The sequence below is a fragment of the Melopsittacus undulatus genome, chromosome 1 (assembly GCF_012275295.1).
Source record: "Melopsittacus undulatus isolate bMelUnd1 chromosome 1, bMelUnd1.mat.Z, whole genome shotgun sequence".
In the NCBI taxonomy this organism is placed as follows: Eukaryota; Metazoa; Chordata; class Aves; order Psittaciformes; family Psittaculidae; genus Melopsittacus; species Melopsittacus undulatus.
In genome coordinates, this window is record NC_047527.1 from 112,057,386 (window position 1) to 112,084,131 (window position 26,746).

A 26,746-nucleotide genomic window follows, 5' to 3' on the forward strand; every position below is an offset into this window, starting at 1 on the left:
ACCAAAGAGACTTCTTTCTGGCAGAAGAAGTGCTGCACAATGTTAATTACCATGTGGAGGGAGCATGCAGCAAAAAGCAGTCTTGGCAAGTGTGTAGGAAATAATGTAGGTGCAGAGTTGCCATGTAGCTGGTAGTGCAAAGCATAAGCAGGAGTGGTAAGCAAGAGACATTTAGAAATAATTATGAGAAAAACAGTGAGAAAGTACAGAAAGAGCACCTAATTTTGCCTTATTCATGCTCCAAAACTGGATGTCTCCTCTAAACTGGATATGTGGGCTTCTCCTGTGGCTTATGGTGAGGGAGATAACTCCAGCAAAAATATATGCCACCTTAAGCTGATCACCAGGATAAATCATTCTTTCAAGGTACCTTTATCTCTCTCCCCAGGCTACCAAGGGATAACTAGCTCTGGGTATCTCCCTTGGTTTTGCACATATACTGTAAGGTGAAATAAATTCCACCCAAAGTCCTCAGAAATGGCTGGCCAAAGTGAACAGGAAAGCTGGAACATTTAGCTAGCTGCAGAAGCTCATTTTTGTCATAGTGGACACAGAGCTGATTGCCAGGGTTAGTACAGTATTGACCATGTCAATGAGGTAAAATATCTTGCAACTGTTTAGAAATTGTTTGCCATGTCCCAGGCTTAATGCAACGAGCTGTATAATTGGTTTACAAGTAAAAATGAAACCAGAAAATGAGCCCAAGACCTTAATGTTCTGTTCATACAGAAGTAAGCATTTTCTTTGAGAATGGAAACTGTTGTCTAAAATATACCACATGTTGATGTATTTACAATGTAAAATTACATTTGCTTGGGCAGAGTTACCTGCAGTTTCTGTGGCTTGGCTCAAAGCCTTTTTGGGTCTCGGTGGGGCAGCCTGACAGACCTGTGCTTGCTGGTTTGTGTCATTCAAAGTCACCCCTGCAGAGCACATGCACTGCGGGAGCACACTGGTCAGCAGTTAGAGGTCTTCTGTAGCAAAGAAGATACTTGATAGGACATAAGGATATGAGTAACATCCTTAACATGGAAGGGAATGGAAAAGAAAATACCAGAGTATAAATGCACACAATGTAGACTGCCTAATTCAGCAAATGCAATTCATTCAGTTGAGCTTCATCACTCTTTTCTCAGTACACACTCAGCCCTGTTTAACATGTGCTTGAACCCTGCTTAATTTAATGTAACCAACAGATGCTTACGATTAGGCACATGCTTAGTAACGTGACTGAAATAAGGCCCAAATATTCCTGCTTCAACATATGAACAAGACTGTTTCTGTTAAGATGGAGCGTTGCACGCTAGGATGTGTGATTACTGCAGACCACACCACATGGATGATGAGGCACTACGAAATGCTTCTGTTCAGAAGACTGTTCTCATACTTCCATTTTGGTTCAAGTTAAAAACTTTTTCTTAATCAAGGTCAAAGCAATGCCTGTCTTAGACCAAGTTATGAAACCCAAATCCTGAAGTTCCTGTTGCTGCAAAACTCCCACAGACTTGAAACATGCAAATCGGATGCAGTTCATAGACTCCTGGCAGATTGTCAGGGCAGTGTCTTTAAGTTTCTGATGTTTTGCTAAATTATAACATGTAGTTCTGTAGTTTAAAATTCATAGGACATAGAGGACACTGCATTTTTACTTACAATCTGATTTGTGTCTGTACTATATGTAACTAAAATAGGATGGACTTCGGCAGCAGTAGGCTAAGCGGTAATGATGCCAGCATTTTCTTTTGCTGAGGCATTAGCCAAGCTAAGGACACAATGCTGATATAGAGTTGTTTCTCTTTTTCCTTAAATAATATTTTTATTGAGCAACAAATGGATGCCAGAATGGCCTTTTGATCAGCTAAAAACAACGTCTCCAAGGGGATCTTTCCTGTTTATTGTGTGCTGCTGCATTTGAAAAATGCTAGCCTACAGTAGAGCTAGACTCCTTAACATACAAGAAGCAGGGCAAAACAGGATGAGGCCAAAACGGGAACTGTATATCACAGGAACTCAGAAAGGCAGGAAGTAACAAAAGAAGTAGAAATTCTTGATTAAAAGTCTAATTGTACCAGCTTGTGCAAGAGGATAATGACTTTCAAATGTCAGCCTTTGTGCCTGTTCATAATGATAAAACTATTAAACCATATGTACTGTTCTTAATTCTATTTCTCATAGCAAGTCGTTTAAGATCCATAACCATTCTGTCCACTAAAATCTAAAGTATTTCTTCAGCAGTGTATTAAAACAGTAGATTAAAAGGAATGCTAACTAGAGCAGTACCAGCCAGGGCTGCTGCACAGTAGCCTAAGACATTTTGGAGATGCTGTTATAAGCCCCTACTTTAAAGGATTTAAATGTCAGCCATAAAAAAATCACTCCCAGGATAAAAGTCAGCCAAAGAATGAATATTTAAACCTAATTCATTAAAATAAAATGGCATAATTTTTGTAGTTTACAAGTTTTATGTGTAAAAAGGAATAAGGTCTTAAAACATATTTTGTATCTCTGTAACTGAAAAGTGAATTTATTTCAGAATTTATCTCAGTAAGATATTAACTGTTAAAGCAGTAAATGGCTGTTATTTCAGAAAACTAGTTATAGCAGTGATAGTCCCAAACAAGCTACCAAGTTGTAAAACCACTGCTGCACAGCTGACTTGGTCCAGCGCTGCATTGCTAGTGGAAAAAAACCATTTGCTTCAGTAATAATTAGATCAAATGCTAACTTCCTCATCAGGAAGTTAGATTCTGGAAGAAGAAGTAAAAGCTGAGTTTGGCAATACTTAGTAAAATGTCTGCTTATAATGTCAGTAAATTTGACTCCAAGGACAGGAAGACAAATGTTGTGCTGGCGTCACTATGGGTGCTTTAGCCTTTGGTCAGAAGGCCTTTAGCATTTTGGTCTGAATGTTAGTGCCTCTGATCCTAGGCCGTGGGATGGTGTTGCTTCCAGGCTGAAGCTGGTAATAACATGTTTTATAATTACAGACACATGACAACATGAAAGCTATAAAATAAATTGTCATTAACAGATGTTTTAATGTTTCGGGGGGGAAGATATTAGCAGAGAATTCTGCAGCAGCTTTCACAAGTCCCAACCAGCAGGTGATATTTATGGACAGTTTACAAGGTTTTCACATACGGCATTCCAAAGAGGTTTGTAACTTTTATGCTCTGCCATCCAGCTTATTTATTTTACAAAAATTCCGCTCCAAAGGTCATCCATGCTCTGTCTGTCTCAGCAGCTCCAGGCCTAGGGTAAAATGCTGAATATAGTCTCAGCATGGAGTAGTGAAACAAATGTGCTTTAAACATGGTGGAGATGGTTTTGTACCTTGTTCTCATATATCTTAGGCCCTGTGTCTCTTGGCTTTAGGCATCATTTAAATGAGAGCACTGTTTAGCACCTCTTTCACATTCAAATGATACATTTATGTTCTTTTGTGTGGAAATGTCTATATTTCCAACACTGCTCAGTTCATATGAAAGCAGATAGGAACAAACCAAGGAGGCAAAGATTATGTCAAAGTGGGTGAATAATAGTGAAGTGATCACGATGCATCTATTCTTCTTTTCAAAATCTTCTGAAGAAACCCTTCTTTCCTTTTTCAGCTTCCAAGCAGCACAAGGAAGCTCATTTCAATCCCTTCCAGCCTGAGTCTCTGCTCTTGGTGTTGGGTCTTTGAGCCTCCTATTGTTCTTCAGATACAGACATGAAGTCCAGACCCAGCACTGACTTCCCTCTTTACCTGGCAACAAAGCAGAATACCCTTTATTTTTCTTATCACACCTTATCCATGTGCCTGAATGGATCCCATGCTAAGTAATGAATTGCTGGTAAAATTAGAATAATGTAAATGCCACTACTCTTGTCTGGTCAGTTCATTTGGCTCGTGCAAAACATGCTTGTATATAGGGAAGACACAGATCAGCCTTTTGATTTGTATTCGAAATATCACCACAGCTGGGACGCATTAGTAACTCAAAGTTATATTTACTGTATGTCATAGTTTAACCTGGCAGGTAGCTAAACACCACAAAGCCACTCTCTCATTTCTCCCCCCACCTCAACTAGGATGGGAAAGAGAGTTGGGGAAAAAAAGTAAAATTCATGGCTTGAGATAAAGATAGTTTAATAGAACAGAAAGAAAATGGAAAATAATAATAATAATAACAATAATACTAGAATTGGAATACACAAAACAAGTGATGCACAATGCAATTGCTCACCATCAACTGACCAATGATCAGCCAGTTTCTGAGCAGCTGCCCCTGGCTGGCATTCTCCCTAGTTTATATGGTGAGTGTGATGCCATATAGTATGTAATATCCCCTTTGGCCAGTTGAGGTTAGCCTGGTTGTGTTCCCTCCCAACTTCGTGTGCTGGTTGGGTGGTGTGACTTTTCATCTTTGAAAAGTCCTTGACTTAGTGTAAGCACTGCTCAGCAATAACTAAAACATCAGTGTGTTATCAACATTATTTTCATCCTAAATCCAAAACGCAGCACTATGTATCAGCTGCTACAAAGAAAACTAGCTGTATCCCTGCCAAAACCAGGACACTGTAGAAGAACAGTGATAAAATTTCAACAATTGATTGAATAGTTGAATCCCTGATTCACAAAAGGAGTATGATTACAGGGCAACTATTATTTATACAATGCTGATTTGTGATATATGTATATGATCAATTTCAAATTATGTGCTTTTCAAACATCAGCTGTATTTTATTGTGAGTTTATTAGAGGATATCTAATAGCCAGTAAGAAATGATGTGTAAGAAATCCATCATTTCTTTTCTGGCAGGCAGGCCTCATAATTCAAACAAAGTCTGCCTACTATATGGACCCTTTGGATCTGATAATCCGAAGCTTTCTGCTGAACCATGAAAACATTCATGATATTTTCATGTCTGCCATAATTAGCCTCTTTTCTGACCAAAAGTACAAAGCAGCCATACAGTATGCAAAAATGGGCACAGCTGTAAAATGTGTCTTAGTTCCAAGACATGAAATAGTGCTGTTAAAAAAAAAAAACAAAATCCATGTTTTCAAATGGAAAATCACAAAATTTTTATTTTCATTAGCTGATAATATCACAACTGCTATTTCTTTTAAGAATACTACCTGGGAGTATAGATTCCCTTTGCTCTTAGGAGTCTGATGTGCAGACTTTGGAAGCAGGATGTGCAGCTGCTCATAGGATACATAGGGAGGTTTGCAATTTCTGGTCTGATTCAAGTTTTGTCAAACCACCACAGTACAAATTCCACATTCTTCACTGGAGGAAGTACACTTGAAACCACATCTCAGCTGCAAGGTATAAAAGCAGCTATATACCTACTACTACATGTTTATAGGGGCATTAATAAGGACTTTCCTTGGGATAGGCCTCAGCAGGTAAAATTGCATCCACTTAAATTAATAGAGCCATGTCAGTTTTCAGCTTTAGCAAAGCTGGAGCAGCAGGACAGGGCACCATGCAGGTCCTGCAAGCATGGAACTATGGGAGAAAGACTTGAACAAATTTTCAAATAGCAAATTTCAAATTGCTCTTTAAGAGCTGAGATTCTTCAATCGGTTACAACTTTTCTTCTCCTGAGAATATTTAGCTCTACCAGCAGAACCTGCATACTGCAGTCCACTCCATACTGCAGTCCCCTCCACTACCAAAGTCTGCAGCTTCACAAATGCCAGGGCAGAGAGTGCAATTGCTGAGTGTAGGTTTTTCGGGTTCCTTTTTGGGTGAGGTGTCTGCCATGGTCCTGTGTACACGATGGCTGCTGTGCAGCTCCCTTGGAGCTGCTGGTTCAGCCTCTTGGAAGGCCATTATGGGCATGGTTTTCCCTCTTATTTCCTCTCAGTCTGGAAAGGGTTCTATTATCTCTGAGAATTTAACTTATGCAGAGGCCGTGGGATCAGGACCATGGCTTACCCCTATTACACTTAATTAACCCTGGGAATTCATTTCCACAACACAGAACTAGGCCAAGAACATTGGTAGCTGTACAGAAGAATATTAAGGATTTGCAATGAAGATGTGGAATATCCACAACTACATTATACATGATAAAAAATAATTAAGGGATATAAGCTATAATGGTTCATAGCACAATCCAAGTTCTAACAGATGGGGATACGATGAAACTTCCTCATGGGAAAGTGATTTTGTAATTGTAGAGGTGGGTGTATTCCATTTATTTCTGTATTTATTTTAACTGTGTATTTATATTTGTATAAACATTAAGAAAAGCCATCAATCTATAACCTCTGGGTATTTTTAACATTTCTTTAAAATACACAAGTAATTGCTGCATAAAAGGAGAAAAAAAAATTAAACCCCTTGTTTTTTCCCACCCACACATTTCTTTTCACTTCATACATCGCAACCCTCAGATTGCCCCTCCCTCTGCAAAAGCCTGGGAAAAGATTCACAAGCACATGTGAAAAATGATAGTTTCACATGGCTGTAGTAGGTTCACATCCTTATTATGTAAATGAGTGGTTTTGGTTTGGGCGTCTCTTTTGTGGTTTTTGTGCAGATGGTTAAATACTTAAACACAGTGGGCCAAATTGTTCCTACTGGAATTTCACTGGCTTTGGCTAAACTACACCAGGAATCGAAATAGGCCGTGGAACCAAAATCTACTTCTGCATGTAATGAAATAGCCAAATGGGTAATAGAATTGCTGCACAGTAGCAGAAAGGAAGAAGCAGCCACACACAGATTTCCCTTTGTCTGCTCTGTAATTAATGAAGTACCTGGTGAATGATAGATCTCAGAAAAGTTGCTTTGCTCCTGTGATCTGCACTTCCTCCAGACAGGTAAGTGCAGAGATGTGTGTGCTGGAGACTGATTAATTAGCCCAAGCCAGTTGTAAAATCTTTAGGAAACAAGTGGTGTCTGTTTTCTTTTGCGCAGGATGCCATGAGATGTATTTAAAGTGTGAGAGTCAAAGGTCAGTTTGACAACACGTACTCTAAGAAAGAGCCCACGCTTGTATCCCTGTTTCATGTTAGAAATACCGTCTAAAGCCACAAAGCTATTGTACTTGATGAGAGAAGGAGTGGGATTAATCTGCAGCAAGGAACATTTAGGTTAAATATTATGAAAAATGTTGTAACTGTGAGATCACTTAAGCAAAGTAGCAGGCTGTCAAGGGAGACAGTCAAGACTAGAAGTGACACTTTTCTATCAGAGCTGGTTTGGAGAATCATAGAATAATTAATAAGCATTTCTCTTTGAACAGGGGGAGGGGCACTGACTCTGCTAGAGGCCTCTGCCAAATCAGATGAGCTTCCAAATCTCATAGGCACTACGGGAGTTAATGCCTATATGCAGATAAAATGGAGCTCTCTGAAAGGACTTTTCCAGCCTCCTCTCAGCTTGTGTTACTTATTCTAAATGTAAATGGAATGCAAATACTTTGAGCTGTTTGCCACAAAGCAGTCTGCAGTGTCCTACGCTAAATCTGATCCACTGGAAATTTAAGGGGCTATAGTGGTGGCTCATAGAATTATCCCAAAACTAACTGGATTGCAAGAGCAAAAAAAATGTCTTCTCCAATCTCTGTGATTTCTTATGCTTGTTTCATATTTATTATCACAAATTTCTTGTAATAGTTTAATATTTCTAAGTTTGAACCAATCTTTTCCACTGTCAAAGTGAATGAATGAGTTAACATGGCATTCAGTGAGAAAATGCCTAAGCTAGATGTGTGGCTCAGGTTCTACATATTCTGCTAAGGTTTTTATCTTCAGATTGTTCAGGCTTATCCGCCTGCACTGAACCAGCAATAATAAGGTATCTTTCTTTCTGTCTTTGCTCTGGAAAGATAAAATTTGTCATTTCCTAGCATTATATTCAAGTGCAGCAAATTACAAAACAAATGCATTACCTCTATGTTATTTTGGGGTGCAGTGTGTGTTAAATTAATTTTCAAAATCAGATTACAGGAGGTTAAATCTCAGTTCCTAATTTGTGCCAACAAAATTGGCAAATCATTTTAACAGAAGGCCAAAGAATTATTGCCTTGATAATAACAGAAAAGTTGAATTTGGCAGTTTATGGATCGGTCTGTGTCTAAAAAGGTAAAAGATGTTCTCCACCATCTCCAGTAGACTAGTGCTTCATAAAAGCAAACATTCATTGTGCTCACTAACAGGGGTTTTCGCAATTTAAAGGGAGGCATAGGCACCACAAAATTTAATCCATAGCTTTCCACCTACTGCACCCTACAGAGTCACAGCCCAGGGAACCAGAAGAAAGAGATCAAAAGGCTTTAAAAATGTCAGGCAACAGGATCTTATTTAAATTATTAGGTGAGATGCCCTCTTGTTTTTAACAATAGCAAAACATATCATGTAGCCTGTTTTCTTCTCTCCCTTTATGCTGTTTTTGACAGGTTGGTGCAAATTGTGTGTAGAAATTGTATTTCTGCTTTCCAGCATTAATATGGACAACATTTGGAAACATGTTTTTGTAAAACAGTGTAATATTCAAATTTATTTGAATCACGTAAAAGCTGGAGGATTTGTAGCAGGTTCTTAACCAGTATTGACTGAAATAAAAGTAATTTGATTAAAAAAAACAAACAAAACAAAACCCAGAAATTTGCCTTAGGTGAGTCTGATAAACATTTAGGGAATATAAGAAGGCTTATCTGTAATTCTGTTAAGTGATTCAGCTTTAAGAACTGCACATTTCTATTTCACATACATATGCTAAAATGTTTTTTTTCAGTTTCCAACAATTGAGTTTCAATAGCTGAAATCGTTGTAGCCATATAAAAAGAGATTTGTTCTTGTTGTTTATGTTGGCTTTATTGCAGAAAGGTAGTTACTGTCCCAACCTGATATCATACTGCAGAACAGTAAAACCTTTCTCCCAAGCTCAATCTCAACCTCTATGCTGCTAAATCCTTATGCACAAGAAGTCTCACTAACATCATCAAAAGCAGGGCTGTACAATCTAATACTTAAAATGTGTTATGTACGTATCAGTCCTTGATGCTGTTGATTTTATCTCAGATTTTGTAAGGTGAAACATATGGCCTAAATATGAGCCCAACTGAATATTAAACTCCTCAAGCTTACTCAGTAATTCATATTTCTAAATCATACGAGTAGTGGATAGTACCAATTTAATAAAACACCAATCAGCATGGACTTATGTGCTTAAAATGAAATAAATGCAAATAGAAGATCATCAATATACACATGGTTAATGATCACACTTAAAAACAGTTTTCACCATGCCTCCTCATCATGGATTTGCATGTCTCTGTGTAGGAAGGGTGGGCTGAAATGAGAGAAAAGATCTCAGCACCATTCTGTCTTCCTTCCTTATGTTACTGCCTTTGTGAATCTTTCATAGAATAATGCAAATATTACAGATTAAGGAAAACAGGATGGGCTATTTTTAGGATTCATATGAAACCATTTTCACCTTGTAGCAAGTCCCTGATTTCCTTCTCACAATGTTGTCTTTAAGTTAGACAGGCCGGGACTGCAAAATTGAAGTGAGCGGGACTTGCAACTTTAAGGATTAAAAGCATCAGGAGACAAAGTACATGTTGGGGAGGAGCAAGCTTAAATTCTGGCTGTAAAAAAGCACTGGTCATACTGGACAAAAGGCATTTCACATTCAGAAAGACTTGCCTTAGTGAAGTGTTCGCTAATGTGCTTGCTTCTTTTCATGTTGCACCAGGTATCTAAAGAGGTTCCTGCATGGCAAACAGAGGGAGAGTCATTTATAAAGTGAGAGACTCATGCTAAGACTGGCAGGGAATATCGTTAACCTCACAAGCCTTGATGTGACTGAAGAGGCTTAAGATCTGTATGGGAGAAAACTCTGAAAATTAACAGCCTCGTTAATCAAATCACAATGTTTTGACAACTTCATGGTGTGTATGTAATCTATCCTGTATACCATTTAGCTAACGCTTTTATGCAATGAGATTTTTTTTTGCAATAACTTCATGTGAAAAGACTCTACCCCACAGTCCAATTGCTAGATTGTATGCTGATTATTAAATGGTGAAAAAGCATAATCAGCTGAGACTCAAATGAAAAATAGTGCCAGGATTATGAAGGAGCTAGTACATCTCATTTCCTATTCTGTTTTACTGACTGAAGTATAATCACCATCATCAATTATTTAAAAACTCTGGGGAAAGGTGGCCAACCTCTCATACCTGAGTTCAGGTACAGGAAAAACTTCCGCTCAAGGCAGAAATCCTTTGAATCCATTTACCCAGTGTGTTTAGTCAAGAGTGAAACAAGTGTGGATAACCTGCTGGGCATCCTACTGTGACACACCAGAGCATGTCCTTCAGATAACCAGTTGTCCACAGCAGCAGGTGCTCAGCACAGGCTAATCCAGAGTAATTCTCGGTCTCTCAGACATCAGATAATAATTTTCTGCTTAAAAACATACTCTCCCTCAAATCCCTTTTTCTTCAGGCTTCTTGTAAGTACCCATCTTAAGGAGCTTAGAGATACATGGTTACCTCTTTCCACACCTAGGGATTTATGTAGAAGGCTTATTAATACTTTTGAGTATTAATCATGTAAATCCCTGCACATGTAGGCATGACTACATCAGTGAGTATTTCTGTGTTACAAAGAAATGTTATAACTTCTTACAATGTGCTTAGGAGAATCAGGTTTGGTGTAGAGGCAAAAGTAGCAAAATACCATATTTCGCTATGAACATTTTGAAATGGAGATGCAGAAAAAATACGTAGCATTTTAAGTCTCTTTGTCCTTCTTGTTCATTGTCCATTTAAAAAGTTAAAAAAAAAAATAAATCAGAGCTAAGTTTGGATCAAGCCTTGGATGACATGGTTTAGTGGGAGGTGTCCGGGGGGGTGGGGGGGTTGGAACTAGATGATCTTAAGGTCCTTTCCAACTCTAACTATTCTATGACTCTATGAAAAAGGGAGTAAGAATAAAGAACTGTCAACTCAGCATATCTATTTACAAAAGATGTATTAAATCACAAGAGTGTGTCACTAGTACTGTAGTCATCTCAGTTCACCCAGTGCCTTTAAATTCTTTCAGGGAAATGTCAATATCTGATTTTCCAGGTGGGGAAACAGACATGGGGAAGTTAGCTGACACTTGGCTTCAATTTAATAACAATGGCACAGGAGCAGAGCCTGTACTTTCTGTCTTCCAGTTTAGTCTCTGCCCACTTTCTCCCATCATCTCCCTTAATGACCTAAGCAACATCATACAAAGAGCCATCTAGGCTCATATTTGCTGGACATCTGCATATGTGCTGCAGTCAAGGATGTGACTGCAACATCCATAATAGTGCCAAATCGTTTCCCAGTTAGTGGCAAAGCTGTGGTGGCACAGGTTTTATTGTGCCCAGTGGAAAAATTCAACACTGAGCAGAGTCTATGACATTATTAGTACCTCAGCCAGTTACGTAAAAATAGTTCAGATATGTGTCCCTGTGTTGTAATTACATCTCCAAATGCAAGAATAGCAATTTTTGTTGGGGTTTATCGCTGTTCTGAGCAGCACCGTTAATGAGCAATACTGGGATTTTCCCAGAGCATAATGCTGCATAGAAACCTTACTCAGGTTCCTTCCAGCTGATGCATACTTTTGCTCCTGGCATGAGAGGCTCTTCCATGATTTTTATCCCTATAGGGAAAAAAGAGAGAATCATTTATCAGTTTCTCTTATCCCTCTACTAGTTCTGATTTTTGTGAATTCTCACGTGGAATTTTCACAGGGAAAAGGGACAAAGGTTTGAAATATTTCTCAAAGTTGACTGCTGTGGTTGCTACAGTAGACATGTGGCAATCATGCAAGGGCAGGGGACACTTCATGGTATCTGCTTGAGAAGAAATGTGCAGTAATTGAGGAAAATCTGAAATACGGGATGTTAAATGCCAAATACATGAAAATTCAGTTCACTAGAGCTGTTTCAGAAATCTGTTCATCTCAACATGTGTTGGTACTGTGAGTCAGGCAGTATTTTGCCTCTCCAATAGTCTGTTAGTCTCTTAACATCCCTTTGTTCAGAGAGAGAAAGAAGGCCTGGCTTTACAGTGCCCATGAGACAAAATCCAGGTTAAAACTAATGAGGAATGTGTTCCTTTAAATTTGTTAAAGGGTTTTTCTGCATGTTTCAGGAAAAAGGGGGGATTATTACCATTTCACCCCTGTAATAAAAGCCAGGATCCTGTATCTTGGAAATGTTTACAATGTAACAAAATGAGGTCACCTTACATTGTAAAATTTTAAAGGGGACTACGCACTGACACCTATGCTCAACAGCATGAAACACGCAAGCTATTCGGACAGGAATGATATGCATTTTAATATTATGAAAATAACATTTCAGTTTAAGAAAAACAAGCACCTGTGGCAAAATGTTTGAGATTTCCCCAACTACAGATTCTTCTCCTGACAGGTACCAACTGTTTCGTTCAGACTAAGGGATGAGCACGATTCATACATCATCTTGCTCAAAGCTGGGTAGGATGTTGGTTATTTGGGTACCTTAGCACTAAGACAGTAAAACTGCAGGCTTCCCCTTTCACTAACATGCTAGAAGGTGACAGTGTCTGATGTACTGCTGGCAAGGGAGGATGGCTGCAGAAGTGCACCGTGCGACCTGCAGTGCACACCCCAGGAGCTGCATCACCCTGCACACAGCACAATGAGGGTATGCAACATCAGGGTGGAGGCCGTGCTGCCAAAAGGAGTCCCTGGCTCCTGTGCAAGCCAGACATCTCTGTGAGCCAGCTCACGGGGCTCGAAGTGAGGAAAAGGATGGGGCATTATCTCATTTCCTTCCCAGACTTCCTACTACTGTTTTGGGCAATTTATACCTTTAAGAATGCATAAGGCAAACAAACCTTGTTCTCCCTAGTGTGTGAAAGCCCGTCTTTTGCATTATTAAACTGCAAAGGAAAGCATGGTGTTATCTCGCTCAGATTCTCTGCACGTACAAGAGAATCCGGTCCAAATATATTTCACAGCTTGTCTGTCTGGGTTAGTGTGCTGCTTGCCATGAGTGAAGGAGAGAAGAGAATCAATGCTTAATACCACAGAGTCTTATACAGATTGTTCTTGTATGCTTATCACTACCAAATAGACAAACAAAAGTAAAAGCATTAATAGATACCTGACTAGAAGTATAAATGAAACAAAAGCCTTCAAATTAGGATTTTATCCATTTAATTGCAGAGTAGATGTTTTCGTCAGCCATCTAATAGTTTATTGCCTTTCAAGGCTTATTTATTGTAACCCATTAATGAAGACTTAGAGCACCACTCTTTTATGGGTAACAAAGGGAAAGAAACTGCAGCACCATTTATGCTTTCAATGCATTGAGTTACTACATGTCCCCTTGATATATCAGCTAATACATTATTATAGCTCCATGTCACACTGTCCATTTCCCTGAGTAGAAAGCAAGGACAGAAGCCTGACCCATGCAATACAGAAGACAAATCAACATCATTATCCCATGCTTTCTCAGACCCAGTAATAGCTCTTTCCTGAAGACTGTGTTTTTCTGGATCACAGCTGTTGAAGCAGCTGGGAAAAGAATGGGGAAGAGTGGTACTAGGAGAGCATTACTGCTGACCTCAAAAGCATCAATTTCTGTGTGTGTTAGTCCTGACTTAGGTTTTTCACTGCCCTGATTCCAAAGGCAGGGGTCACAGCCATGTGGTTCCAAACAAGATTTAGCCTTCAGTGAGTATAGGTCCAAATGCTCAGCAGATTTAAGAGTATCTCTCAACTAGCTGCACTGATGAGGAAGAAAAGGAAGCAGAAAGAAGACAAACTGGGTCCTATTAAATGAATAATTCCTTGACATTTGTGGAGCTCCTGCTGGGGATTTGAGCTGGTGCACATGTATGCAGTATGGTCCCAATTACTGAAGCCCAAGAGCTGTATATGTATTTGTGTTGTGTGTATGTTCATTACCCTGCTTGCTTTCACAAGTAAGGAAAGTACCAGAAGAAAACTGTGCAAAATTCTTTACCAAACACTTGTGAATTCTGGCAGGTTTTAAACTTATTTTTCCATTTTAAAGTAGCGTGCAGTAGTGCAACTCCACTAAACTGTAAATTTGTACCAGGGATGATACTGATCTGCTGTGCACATTGTCCTTCCTGTAAGTCATTATCACATGCCTCTCTTTCTAAGAAAGACATTTTTATGAGAGGTGGATCACTGGGGTGGGTTTTTTGTATAGCTGGTTTGCCCCAAACTCCAGCTATAACAATGCAGTTTCACTAGGCACTGGGTCATATGGCTGACCTCAGCTAACAAGCTGTTCCTGTTTTCCAGCTACTGGGAATGTTTATTGGCCACTGTTTTCCTCTATTCCAAACACAGTTATTTCTCAAGACCCGCATAAATCATAAGGTCACAAAACTCATAAAAACTGTGACATTCACTGTGATATAGGATACAAATGAACTAACTTCAGGCTTAGCAGCTTTAAACATCTATGGTATATTTTATCATAATATAAATACATTCCTTGAAATTACATATGCTTTTTAGTTCAAGGATACACACCAAATGGTTATAAAATTGCTCAATGGGACAAACTTTTATATACTGATGTTTCAATATACTGGTACAGTTTAACTGTGAGCTCTATTACAAAAATAATGTATCATAACTCTATATGAAAGTGAGTTTAAGAGAAATAGTAATCTGTTTGCAATAAATCTTAAGTATTCATGGGCTTTCTAAGAAAATGATGCTGAGGATGCTATTGAATTTCCTAGTGTAGATTTAAAGAGCAGAAACTCATGGAGAGATCTGTACTAACATGCTGGATTGACACACTGATGTATGCAAAATTCAACTATGCCTATAAGGAAACACACTGAATTATCAGTGGGAATTTTATTCATAATGTCTGTACTGGAATTGGACAACAATTAATAGAAAAGGATTGGTAGCAATTACTACAGTGAAATTTGCATAGAAGTTTCCACTCTGCTTCTCTGTTCTCATTTGCTTTAGTTGTATTGAAATGCACATTTTCCAGGCTGAAAGTTTCCCAGGCTGCTCCTCTGCTTGAGAATAAACTTTGGAAAGAGACAGCTAAAATGATTCATGTCTTTTTGTTGTACAAAGAGTATAAAAACATACACAGAGAAACACGCACACACACGTGCATACACATGTCCCTGTTGCAAAACAGAAGAACCGTGGGACCTTTTTCAGGCAGCTCTTCAACCACACTAAGATCAGAAGGTTGAAATTTGAAAGCACCATCCACGAGTAAATGTTCCTTGCACTTCTCTTATGAAATACCGTTTAGATTTCACAAAGCCAGGGCTTCTTTAATGTTGCCGGCTATGCATATTACTTATGTTGCTTAAGGGTTGTTTGTTAAAGTTGCAATATACACAACCAAATGATTTTGTGCTGAGATAACAGTCAGCCAGGAAACATGCTAACATTGTAAGTAGGTTGATTTCTGAACTAAAAATGCTTCTTATTCAGCTTTGTGTGCTTCCTGTGGCAGAGAGCATTTCTAGATGTTATGGCCAGTCACTTTGTCTTTCCAAGTTCTTATATTAAAGAAGTAAAGAGAGATGGTTTTCATCTTTAAGTGTTACAATGGACTGCTAAAGGTCTTCTCAGCATTATAAGAATATTTAGCTAATAGTGTTACACATTTCACACACTTTAGGACTCCATTTTCAATCCAGAAAAACCTCAGAAGTTTTTATGTTCTTTATGTAATTCAAACTCATTTTTTCCTTGGTGAGACTTTAAGAGAGTCTCCCCCCCCTCTCAAAAACAACAAAAGGAAAAGCTGTAATACATGTACATAACTAAACATTGACATATCAAATGTTTCAACAACAAAGTGGTATTTTTTCTATAACTCCTGTTGTTTGTACCTATGCCCAGTTGTTACATACAGGTTATAGATGCCGTCTCAGCAAAAATCAATCCACTCATTTACATGTGTCACACTTTCAGGCAAGGAAGACGCATAGCAATCATTTATATCAATACAGACTAGGTATGTGAAGACACTAATCCCATAGTGGATTTTTCACTTGGCTGGCAGTCTGCCCAAAGGGAATGTGGTGCAGAAATAAGAACAAAAGGAACAACATTGAGAAATATTGAGTTCCAAGTGCATAACGCTGCATCCTTGATACTCTTTTAATATAGTTCCTAACTGGAAATAAATGAAAATACACATAATTTTACTTCATTTATAGAGCTTCAGGACATGGCTGCCATGGAAGAAAATTGCCATAACTTGTGTTCTACAGCTAATACGTATGCCTGCAATTTCCTCTCTCTTTAGCCTCTTTTAGTTTCATTAATTATGGGTGTTGCTCAGAGAGGTTGTAGACAGCCCACAAGGGACAAATATTAGAGTTTCAAAAGCGTGGAACTTATTTTATGTTCTGAACTTTCACAGTTTCTGTGAAAAGCTAATATCTACCTAGTACTTTCAAAAGTCAAGTTCCCAAGGTTATGATTAATATAACACATAGATCCCAACAGGATAATTACAAATTAATCAGCAGTTCAAAATTCCTAAATGGAGTACTCTAAGGTTGCCATCACTTTTAAGCATTCCTTTTCTACTTTCATGGAAAGAAAAATCACAAAAGATTCTGATCATCATTTGTTACAACTCTTTCTCTGTTCTTTAGGCATTTGAGGAAGCAAACCTGAAGCTTCTGTAACTCACCAATTAAGCAGGCTTTTTAGTGAATTCAACAGTACATGCTAACAGCACTAATTGAACCACAAACCATTAATCTAGTTGGGCTCATGAAAACAATGTTTAATGGATATAGGGGCATGCAGATAGTGTTTGACTCCTTGCAGCAGTGTGACTGTACATACATGCATGAGTCTCTATATGCAAGTAATATAGTTCTTCTACAGAAAGCACAGAAATGTATTTGTGAGACTGTGTGAGACTTTGCAGCCCCTTCTTCCCATCGTTCTGTGGCTTAAGAAAACTTCCAGGTTTCAAGTCTCAGTTAAGAAGCTTTATTCAAGACCACAGAAGCCACTAGGAATCTTTCCCTTATTTCAGGAGTAGCTAGACTGGGCTTTTATATTTAGAACACAGTATCAGGCTATCCAGGCTTTGTTACTTGCTGTTTGCAATATTTCTGGGAGACTGTTGGCACTCACTTTCTCTCTTCTGTCTCCACATATGTAAAATGAGAATGACAACTTTACCTTAGAGGAATGTTGCAAAGCTTCATTTATAAACAGATTGGCATACTTGGATGAAGTTGCTCAACTAACGAGAAGTTTTCTGATTGATGGATGTCTCTTGGGAGGTCATAAAAACAAAACTCTGTAATTGGGTTTTTGGGCTCTTATACAACATGACTGTGCCATCTTTTTTCTCTATCACCTAGAATTTCTTTCGAAATCTAACCGTGTCAAATTAGTGTCTAAATATCAAACTAAGCCAAGGCATAATCCCACACCTGAAATATCCATATGAAATAATATAAAGCTTGACATGCAGACAGAGAGTGAGTAATAAGAAAATTACTTTAACTTCCCCCCTCCCCCTGTTTATTAATCCCGTAGCTGGCTTAATGTAAATAAAGTAACTATGAAACAACTAGTAAAAATTAGACTACATTTTATTTTGTAGAGAACACTGAAAAGTTATCAAGAGGTAAGGTTTTGCAGTGAAACAGGAAGGTGAACAAGTTGTAAATGACCCTAATATATTCCAGATGGCATATTTTACTTGGGAACTGAGTTTAGAGTAATTAGAGGCATGTGAATTTCCTATAAATGCTAAACTTCACCAATTTGACACTGGAAAGCTCCTTAGTCTCTGAAGTCCTTAAGCTGCTAAGTGTTTCTTTTTCCCCCACTTAAAGTGGAAGTCATGGATTTGTAAATTGTCTTATGTGACAGACAGAAACCTTTCTTCATTAAAAGATAGCATTTTTCTGTTCCAGAAAGTTATGAACTCTAATTCCTCAAATAAGAGGTTTAAAATTGAATGTTTCTTCCCAGAAGAGGTTTTAATTTTTATATACCAGGAACATTATAATATAATTTATTGCAGTATGTGGTGAGCAGAGAAATCAGTGGAATTTGACCTAACTTCAAGATCAAACCTTTTCATTTGTAAAATGCTTTTTGCAGATAGATATGCTGAAGACCTTAGCAGATAATTTTTGCTTTTACTTCTCCTAGGACATTGCAATACTAAAATAGCAAAGCCCAGTCCGCAACCTCTGATTCTCCTTTTTCTGCATGACATTGTTACATTCTTTCCCAAAATGAATCCTGGCCTTCACATTTCTGATGAAGGATTTTCCAAGGTTTATTTGCTGCAAATAGAGTAGAAACAAGTAAATATAAGTTAAGATATTCTGTCACCGCTTGCACCCTCTTTAGCCGTTTATCAGTGTAAACTGGCTTAGATCCATGACAGAAAGGGGCTAATTTCATTTGCAGCAGCTAAAGATCTGTCTACTGTTCTCAGAGGAGCTGTATAGATAAAAGTGCAGATAAAATCTTGCTCATTTAGTTCAGATCTTCAGTTCTGTCAGTCCCAGGTATTCCAAAGGCATGAGTCAAACAACCAGAAGCATGTGATAAGATGAAGGATAATCAGATTTTAAAATAGTAGTGAATATTTTTATTGCTTCTGGGTTTTTAACTTTTATTATTTGAGACATGTTGTATTTCAGATTCTTCTGCTCAGCAGAGAATTAAAAGTTTAATTTTAAAATGAAAGGACAAATCCCAACACATTAAGTGATTCCAGAAAACAGTTTAATAACAAAACTGTTGCTAATATTAGTCACAATCAAACTGTTACAGTGGGTAACTGTAGATCTTCATCATGTCTTTGTTACATCTTTTCTCTTTTTCACTACAGCATTGTCTGGCACTAAAATAAACCCTCACTAGTTCATTCTTAATGGACACCCACTGTCAGTTAGTGGCATTAGTAAATTACTGAACAGTGGCCAAATCCCAATGGCCTTATTCCCAGAAATCTCTTAGTTTGACAGGACTTTGTATTAGTAGCTTCAGTGAATTTTGGCCCTGAGTGAAAACCATAAAAACATTAGCTCACAAAAGACCAATGGGAACCAAGGCCCCCCAGACTGATAGGGATTTCGGTAAATTGCAAATTGTTAATTGATTGCAAATTATGTATTTAAATATCCAGCACTTTGGAGAACTGTGGGATTCAGGTTATATGTTGTCTACATTAGGGGGCTTCATCTGCACCACGAATCCAGTACAAGTAAAACCAGTTTAAAAGCCTCCTGCTATGGGCACTCATGCCCACCTCCCACTTTCTCATACAGTTTGCACTGCTTGTCTGATGCTAATACACCTGTATGTGCGTCCACACTCAAATAAATGATCTGTTGGTCTGAAAAGTCGAAAAGACTTCTCCATTAAGAAGAATGTGCTGTGCAGTAGGAGCAAGCAGCCCAGCAGGAATGCATCACACAGGACTCCAAACACACTGGGAAGGGAATAAAAAAGAAAAACCACACACACCTCCCATGCCTTCCAGTGTTCAGGGAGTACCTGCAGACACAGAAGTCACCCTCAATCCTCCATGCTGCTTTCATCTCCATCAAGGTGTGTTTTGAGGCCCATGCGTGAGGAGTTATATACCCCCTCCATGTGGATACCTGCACTGACAGCCCCAGCTGCCTGGGAAGGCTGATGTGTCTTCACAGGAAGGGGCTGCCCATCCAATGCCTATTAGACAGGTCACATTTAGAGATGTCACCTTGCCAAGGTAGGGCACAGGAAGCCCCAGAGAGCTGTCAGGTTGCACAGATGCTCAAATGGAGAGTAACCCAGCAAATGCTGAGATTGCAGGCAGAAAAACAGCTCGTTTGGGGCTGTGATTATTTTTTTATTTTTAACAGGATGTACTTCTTTTTCTTGCTGCTCATAAACTGGGATTAAGGTTGGTGTCCCTTGAGTGCCTGCAGTTCTTAAGCTTTTAGCTCAGGGATACAGACTGCCTTGTGCCACAAGCACTGCAGTAAATCCCCCACCTCTAACCCTCAGCCACTAATGGGGCACAACTCCATGGTGCAGAACAACTTGAAATCTTTTATTTAGATTTCCTCTTTCAATGCTTTCTGTTCAGCTAAAATGGAACCTTGCAAGGAATAATAATAATAAAAAATATTTTAAAAATAAAGGCAAAAGAAAGATACATACTAAGAAGCAATTTCCCATAACAAAAAACAGTCTGTCCAGGGTGGATAATTTGTGTCAGCAAGAGATTTAGCTGCTTGGTGAAAGTGGAATCAGAGTGATAAAAGAAACAGAGAGCTGGAAAATACTTTTATTCCAACAGGTGAATAACTGAAATACTCATAACCACCCTATAAATGCATATCATAGTAGGCTTCAGAAAAATATGGCATATTCAGAGGTAGATTACAGTTGTATATGCTTCGCTGATTGTTTCAAAAGGTTAAATGGCAGACATTTCAATTTCAGCTCAGTTCTGCAGATGTCTTCAGAAAGAATTTTTTTAGGCGAAAGGCGTAAGATCTCACTGCCCTATTAATAGGGAATTGTGTAGATGAAGAGCGTGGCTTGGCAAAGTGGCTGGCTTCAGCAGCAGGCAGGGCTTTCCAGTATTTTCACTTCACTTTCTGCAGTAGAATGTGCTATGGTGCATTTCAGGGGTCGCCAACATATTCAGAACTGAAACCAGACGTAAGCACTGTTATCACCTACTAGAAACTGGAAATAGAAAATTCGACAAAACCTGTATTCTGCAGCTGTTTATGTTTTTCATTGTCCAGAACTCATTTTATATGTATTACTTGGCCTTTTCTTCAAATCCATAACTTACACTCTCCAAAAAAGAGGGCAAGCTTTTTGCAATTCATACAAGAATTTATAGAGGAATTCTAGATTCCCTCATCTTTCCAATGGGAGTCTGTCCCAGACATTGTTTTACTGAACCATAAAATTAGGACCATCTAGCAATGGCATGTTCAGGCGTCAGCTGAAAGGAGCAGGGAGAGTGTGAACTCTGCAGTGCATTTCAGCAGGCTCCCACCTGCGAGCAGTGCACCCAGAAAGCAAACAAAAATGGGATATGGAAAGACCCAGACAAGCAAAAAGGAAATGTTTTTTGCATCGTGGCGTAGTGGATCCATGAACGTATCTGATGGTTAACCCTTCTTTTGCACAGGCATCTCCTATTTTCACACAAGAACACATGCTCTAGTCTTTCACCTTAAACTGCACTCAGTGGTTAGCACCATGTTTATATTTACATCTCTGTGCCATAAACCCTAAAGGACTATAACATTACCAGAAATATTTGCCACACCATTGACAGCAGTAACTGAGTGAAGAATTGCCAAGTGGGAAATCCAAATTTGCAAACTCAGTACTCCGGGCTGTATGCCAAGACTGTCTGGGTGCTGCAGAGGTGACACATTCAGTCTCCTCACAGGGATGTCAATGTGCCAACTGCATCCCTGGCACAGCATCTTCTCCTGACAAACTTATGGAGAACTGCTACCAAGTCCAGAGGGAGATGCAAGCTGCTTCCTAATCTTCCTTGGCAGCAACTACGTTTTCAAGTTGTGACTGTACTTTCTCCTATTTACAAGAACTGTTGTTTGTGATACACAGTGGTCTCTGGTAGGATTTTGAAAAGTGCAAAAATGAAAACAGGACATTGGTTTCCAAGTATGAACTATTCAAATTCAAAATAATGTCACCTCCCTAAGAAAAAAAATGATACAGATACTCTTTTTCTGCAGCCCATATATCAGATGTTGCCACCAGTGTGGGAGAATCCAAATCCATTTGTTAGCTGCCAAGTGAAAGACATAATCCTTAGAATGTGAAAGTTGTAGGCCTGATTTCTAAAGCTTCCCCTTTACAAACTGTACTTCGTACTTATTGTCTCACAGCTAAACTTCTTTTCTGTCTGTCAGTAATGTTTTAAAGCAAAATTTAAAAAATTGGAAAATACTTCAATCTTCCACAGGGCTGCATGACCTATAGCTTGCAAAATCTATTAGAAGACAGCTTTTTAGTAACCAAATTGTGTCATTTGCAACTGCATAGCAGGCAGAAAGAGCCCCATAAATTACAAATCTGTCACTATAAGGGACAATGGAAAGGTGTGGGCAGGCTACTGCTATGAAGAAGAAAACCTAGGAGAATGATAGAATTTAATTTGAATAGGTTTTGCTGAATTTACTTTGTATAATAGCAAAATTGCTACTTGCAGGTTAATTTGTGGGTTAGGATGTATACAGAATGCTTAGAAAGACTACAGAATATTGTTTATTTTTAAAGTATACCAGGACAAAAATAGCTAATTTAAATTTTTTGGGGTATTTTTTCTTCTCTATACATGAAGCAAATGAGCATGTAAAAATTTGCTTTTCATTTTTAGTCACAATTTTTCATATAATTTAATAATTCAGAAATATGGATCTTCATATTCGTTTGAAAATTTATCTACTGTTGAGGCTTGAGCAATTAATGGTGCCTGCAACACTAGTGAAATAACGTCATCATGGGTAGAGGAGCAAAGGCTGTCACTCAGACACTGTGGTTTTGTGTGGTTACTCTTCCTCTTTAATGGGCAGTTAATTACTTGGAGAAAGGTTGTCTTGTTAAAACTACTCAACATTCATTCTTTTTTCCAAAGTGTTAAGACTAGCAGCCTGTATCCCTGAGTACTTCCAATAGGTTTTGCAGGGAACCTACAACCAGTATTCTTAAGGATATTTCTAAACCAAAGAAAAAAGCAAACCCCAATTCTGAGGTCTTTTCACAGCTCTTTTCCTAAATTTCAAACCCTGTTGTACATATATCATAAAGAAACTATAGAAAAAGGTTTACTTTTTTTAAATAAAGGCTACTTAAAAAATATCTGTAAGATATCTCAGAAATGCACATTTCTGCTTTATATTTCCACCAATCTGAAATGGGACAGTGAAGCTAAATAGCTGAGCAATTGCTACTAGAAAAATCAAATGCATAAGAGAAAATGCAGTTAACACAATATTTCACATATGTTAATGCTTACAGTTCCATCAGTGTCAGCTTTATTTTCTACTTGATATACACCAAAGCTGGCACACAATTTTAACTGATGATGTAATGTCATTTTTAATTTAAGGAGCCTTAAGCCATCTTCTTTAACTAGTGATATCATCTTTGCAGTTGTCTCACGGGATTTCATGTAAACATAAGTAATGTGCCCTGGATAGTTTGGAGCAGAGCTGTTAAAAATGACATTGGTCATCATGAAGACATTTTTTTCCTTTGATCTCTTTAAAAATGTCAGACACACTTTATTGTCCTGTCATTTTTAGCTCTTCCTTGTATATTAATATTCTCAGAACATTTCAGTGAACGTAACAGTAGATTAAAGGTCTAAACAAATTAATGGCAACATTTTAATGTCAGTCATAGTAGGATAATGAAAAGTAAATGAGATTGTCTGGCTAACAGCAACTTGTTAAATAAAATGGCTGCATGGCTGAGACACAAAGACACAGGGGCAGAGAAAAGTCTTTCGCTGTAGTCCAAAGAGGCCCAGAGCATAACCCAGGGTTCAAAAGCCACCACTTTTTAGAAGATTAAACTGATTCTACAGGTTGTGTTTCCTTCTTCTTCCTGTCTGGGACTGAGAGAAATAATCTGAAATGAAATGCAGCTTCTGCCTCTTCATGACTTCATTCTGATGTCTATTCTCCCAGCTGGCTCAGTACACCAAGCTGCCCTCTTAAACCAAACCCATCAGAGCAGGCTCTACATCTTTGTAACAAGGCTGAGGAACCTCAACATGACTGTTGCCCTCAGGAAAACTTTCACTACCAATCATTATTGCATTATTGTATGGTTTTCCTTATGAAGTCCTTAGGAATGAAGCAACTACCTAGGGGAGAATTTAGCCCAGCCTGTTCAGTAATCACATGCTGTACAAGTATGAATATTATAACATGCACTTCTTGATTCAAATACCTAAGCAAAGATGATTTGTAATGCAACAAGTTTTGTCTGAGAAAAACCAAGTGCTGTGACTGATATGTGGATTTTGTGACTTACTCTAAAGTATTTGTCCAGTTAACAAGGAAAATAACAGATTTTTCTACCGCTGCTCTGAAACATGGTGGAGTTTTGAACTAAATCTAATGTTTAGGGATTTATTTATTATTCTGTGAACATATGTTTGGAGGACAGCATATGGAAATCAAAGTATTGTTCATAAAGAGCTCCAGCCAAAAAGACATTTTTGAATTCATAACAGAACTTCACAGTTTGAAAAGAATGCTATGCATTATGTATTGATAACAACACTACACAGACAAAGGAACACAATTTAATAATACAGAATTGTGCTCATGAGATTTCCTCTTTTTTTTTTTGTTAATTGGTTACTTTAGCTGACATTGTCTGCAAGCATAATGGACACTATTCTTCCTAATAGTTCCATGTTGCCAGATGATGTCTACAGACATAATGTAGTCCATTTTAATTATTTCATTTTGCTTACATCTTTCAGCATAATACATTTTCCAAGCAAGCTAGCATTTTTCTTGATTATCTATGTTGTGTTATGGTTTCTAAATTAATTAGGTCTCCTTCTTTCCTGGAAGTTAAAAGTTTCTTCCTTCCATTTATCTACCAGGTATGATTATGTTGAAGTGATTGATGGAGATAATGCTGAAGGACGCTTATGGGGAAAGTACTGTGGAAAAATTGCTCCCCCTCCTTTGGTGTCTTCAGGCCCATATCTTTTTATTAAATTTGTTTCCGACTATGAGACACATGGAGCAGGATTTTCCATCCGTTATGAAGTTTTCAAAAGAGGTGAGAATTCATTGTTATATAGCTTGTAACCTGTGATTTTTGCTTGCATCAGAAAGTTCACCATAGTTCTTTGGAATGGTGGGAATGCACGAAAATGCTTAAAGTTAAAAACTGTATTACCTTATCATTCCAAGGTTGGGCATATATTCAATGGGTGCAAATTATTATGAATCCAATGAGTCAGCTCCATCTGAAGACTGACTCCTCTGGGTGTAACATGATAGTTTTCATCAGCTGTTAGTTTCAACCATCTTAAAACCATTAGCTTTCTTCTTTCTTTTTTTTTTCTTTTTTCTTTTTTTTTTTGTGTGTGTGTGATAATTACTGTATGATTTACAATGTTACTGCCCTAACAGCACTGTAACCTTCTGAGTCCCTGACTAATTTTTGTTAGTGCTTTGCTCTGCATTCCCAAGAGATGGCTGTGGGCTCAGAAAGGACCAGAGTACACATGGGCAGCAGATGATGTTGCTGTTGCTTTCACAAATCATGTTTGGGAGGTATAGGAGGGAAGGGGCTCACACTATTCACAGACATGACCTGCTGGAAGACTGTGCCAGGAGTTCTGTACCAGTGAGCACAGACAGCTGTTTGGGGAACATAGAAAGCCCAGAGAAGCAAACAGTCCAGGATTAACCAGACCTATAGCAGTCCCTCTGTGATAACTCTGAGTCAGTAGCTAGAAAGGCAATAAGATCATTCCCCTATAGTTGGATGGAGATAAAGAATTCATATATTATATGCCTGCACCAAAACTCATAATACATAAAAAAACAGTAAGCTGATCTTTATTAAAAGAAAATAATAATATTGACTTCAACAACGTTTAGCAGCTCAAAATCCCCAGTTTCCAATATATGCCACTTCCAGACAGTGCCCCATTTTCAAAACCAGTTCAAGTCCTTTTTGCACACCTAAACCAGAGCCAAATTTTCAGCTGTGTTCAGCACACAGGCTTGGTGGAAGCTATACTGTTAATGAGGCAACACAGTAGTGAAGTCTCTTTTTCTGTTACATGCTATTGCTGCTCTGCAGAGTCCTAATTGGGGCCACAGACCTCTTGTTCACCATCTTCCCTGTCTGTAAATCCACTCTTGGCTCCCAGAAATTCTTTTGGTGACCTTCAGGGTCACATATTTTGAAAGAACTCAGCATCCAAATGACACCAAGCTTTCCTGAAAAAATATCTCTATTTATTTTGATGTCTTTAGGAGGCTGAACTCTTGAAATTGTCTCCTGAAGTTTCTCAGTGCTTGTATATACAAGTACCATCTTTCATGAAGAACAAGGTTGAAACCCAAGAACTGAAAGAATGACCCATGAAACAATATATTTTAGCAACAGGGCATTTTCAAGGAAAAAAAAAAAAAAAGCTTTTATTTGCTTCCTAATAGTGTAGAGCTTCAACTCAGAGCTCTGACAGGAACGTTGTGTTTATTTCATTGTGTGGTCATTTGCATCTCTCGATGATACACATTAAGCATGTTAAGATAGCATTATGAATATGATTTTATGCACACAGAAGCAAGGAAACTCAAAATTATGGCTCCAAGAGCAGCTTTAACTCTAGTTCATTACACATAAACTGTATATTAATGCAGGAAAGTTATCCTCAGGTATTGTGTGAGAAAATGCTGTGTGTACACAAAGAATAGAAGTTACTGTGGGAATGTAGCCCTTTTTAAATTCTGACTTAATGCATATATGCTATTCCAAATCTACATTTTAATATCTGTACCAAATAAAGCTGACCCGCTCACCCTGTTATGCAGGTGAACCTCAGTTGCTCACACCAAACCAATATGTTTCATTTTAGCATATTCACACTTTGCTCATCATTTTCCAGGTATGAGAAGTATTAAAATGATCCCAAGGTACTATGATGCT

The 26,746-nt window shown here is 38.3% G+C and overlaps 1 protein-coding gene across 5 annotated transcripts in view; it reads left to right on the plus strand.

The window, feature by feature from the left end:
- NRP1 (neuropilin 1) overlaps positions 1 to 26,746 on the plus strand; it is a 115,439-nt gene that overhangs the window by 21,930 nt on the left and 66,763 nt on the right. For 4 of the 5 annotated variants that reach the window (XM_034068387.1, XM_034068394.1, XM_034068399.1 and 1 more), the window contains exon 4: positions 24,678 to 24,859. In XM_034068387.1, the coding sequence (XP_033924278.1) occupies positions 24,678 to 24,859 (182 nt within the window). Of the gene's footprint in view, positions 1 to 6,715; positions 6,824 to 24,677; positions 24,860 to 26,746 lie in introns of those variants that run through there. The other variant, XM_034068408.1, reaches the window with a different exon arrangement.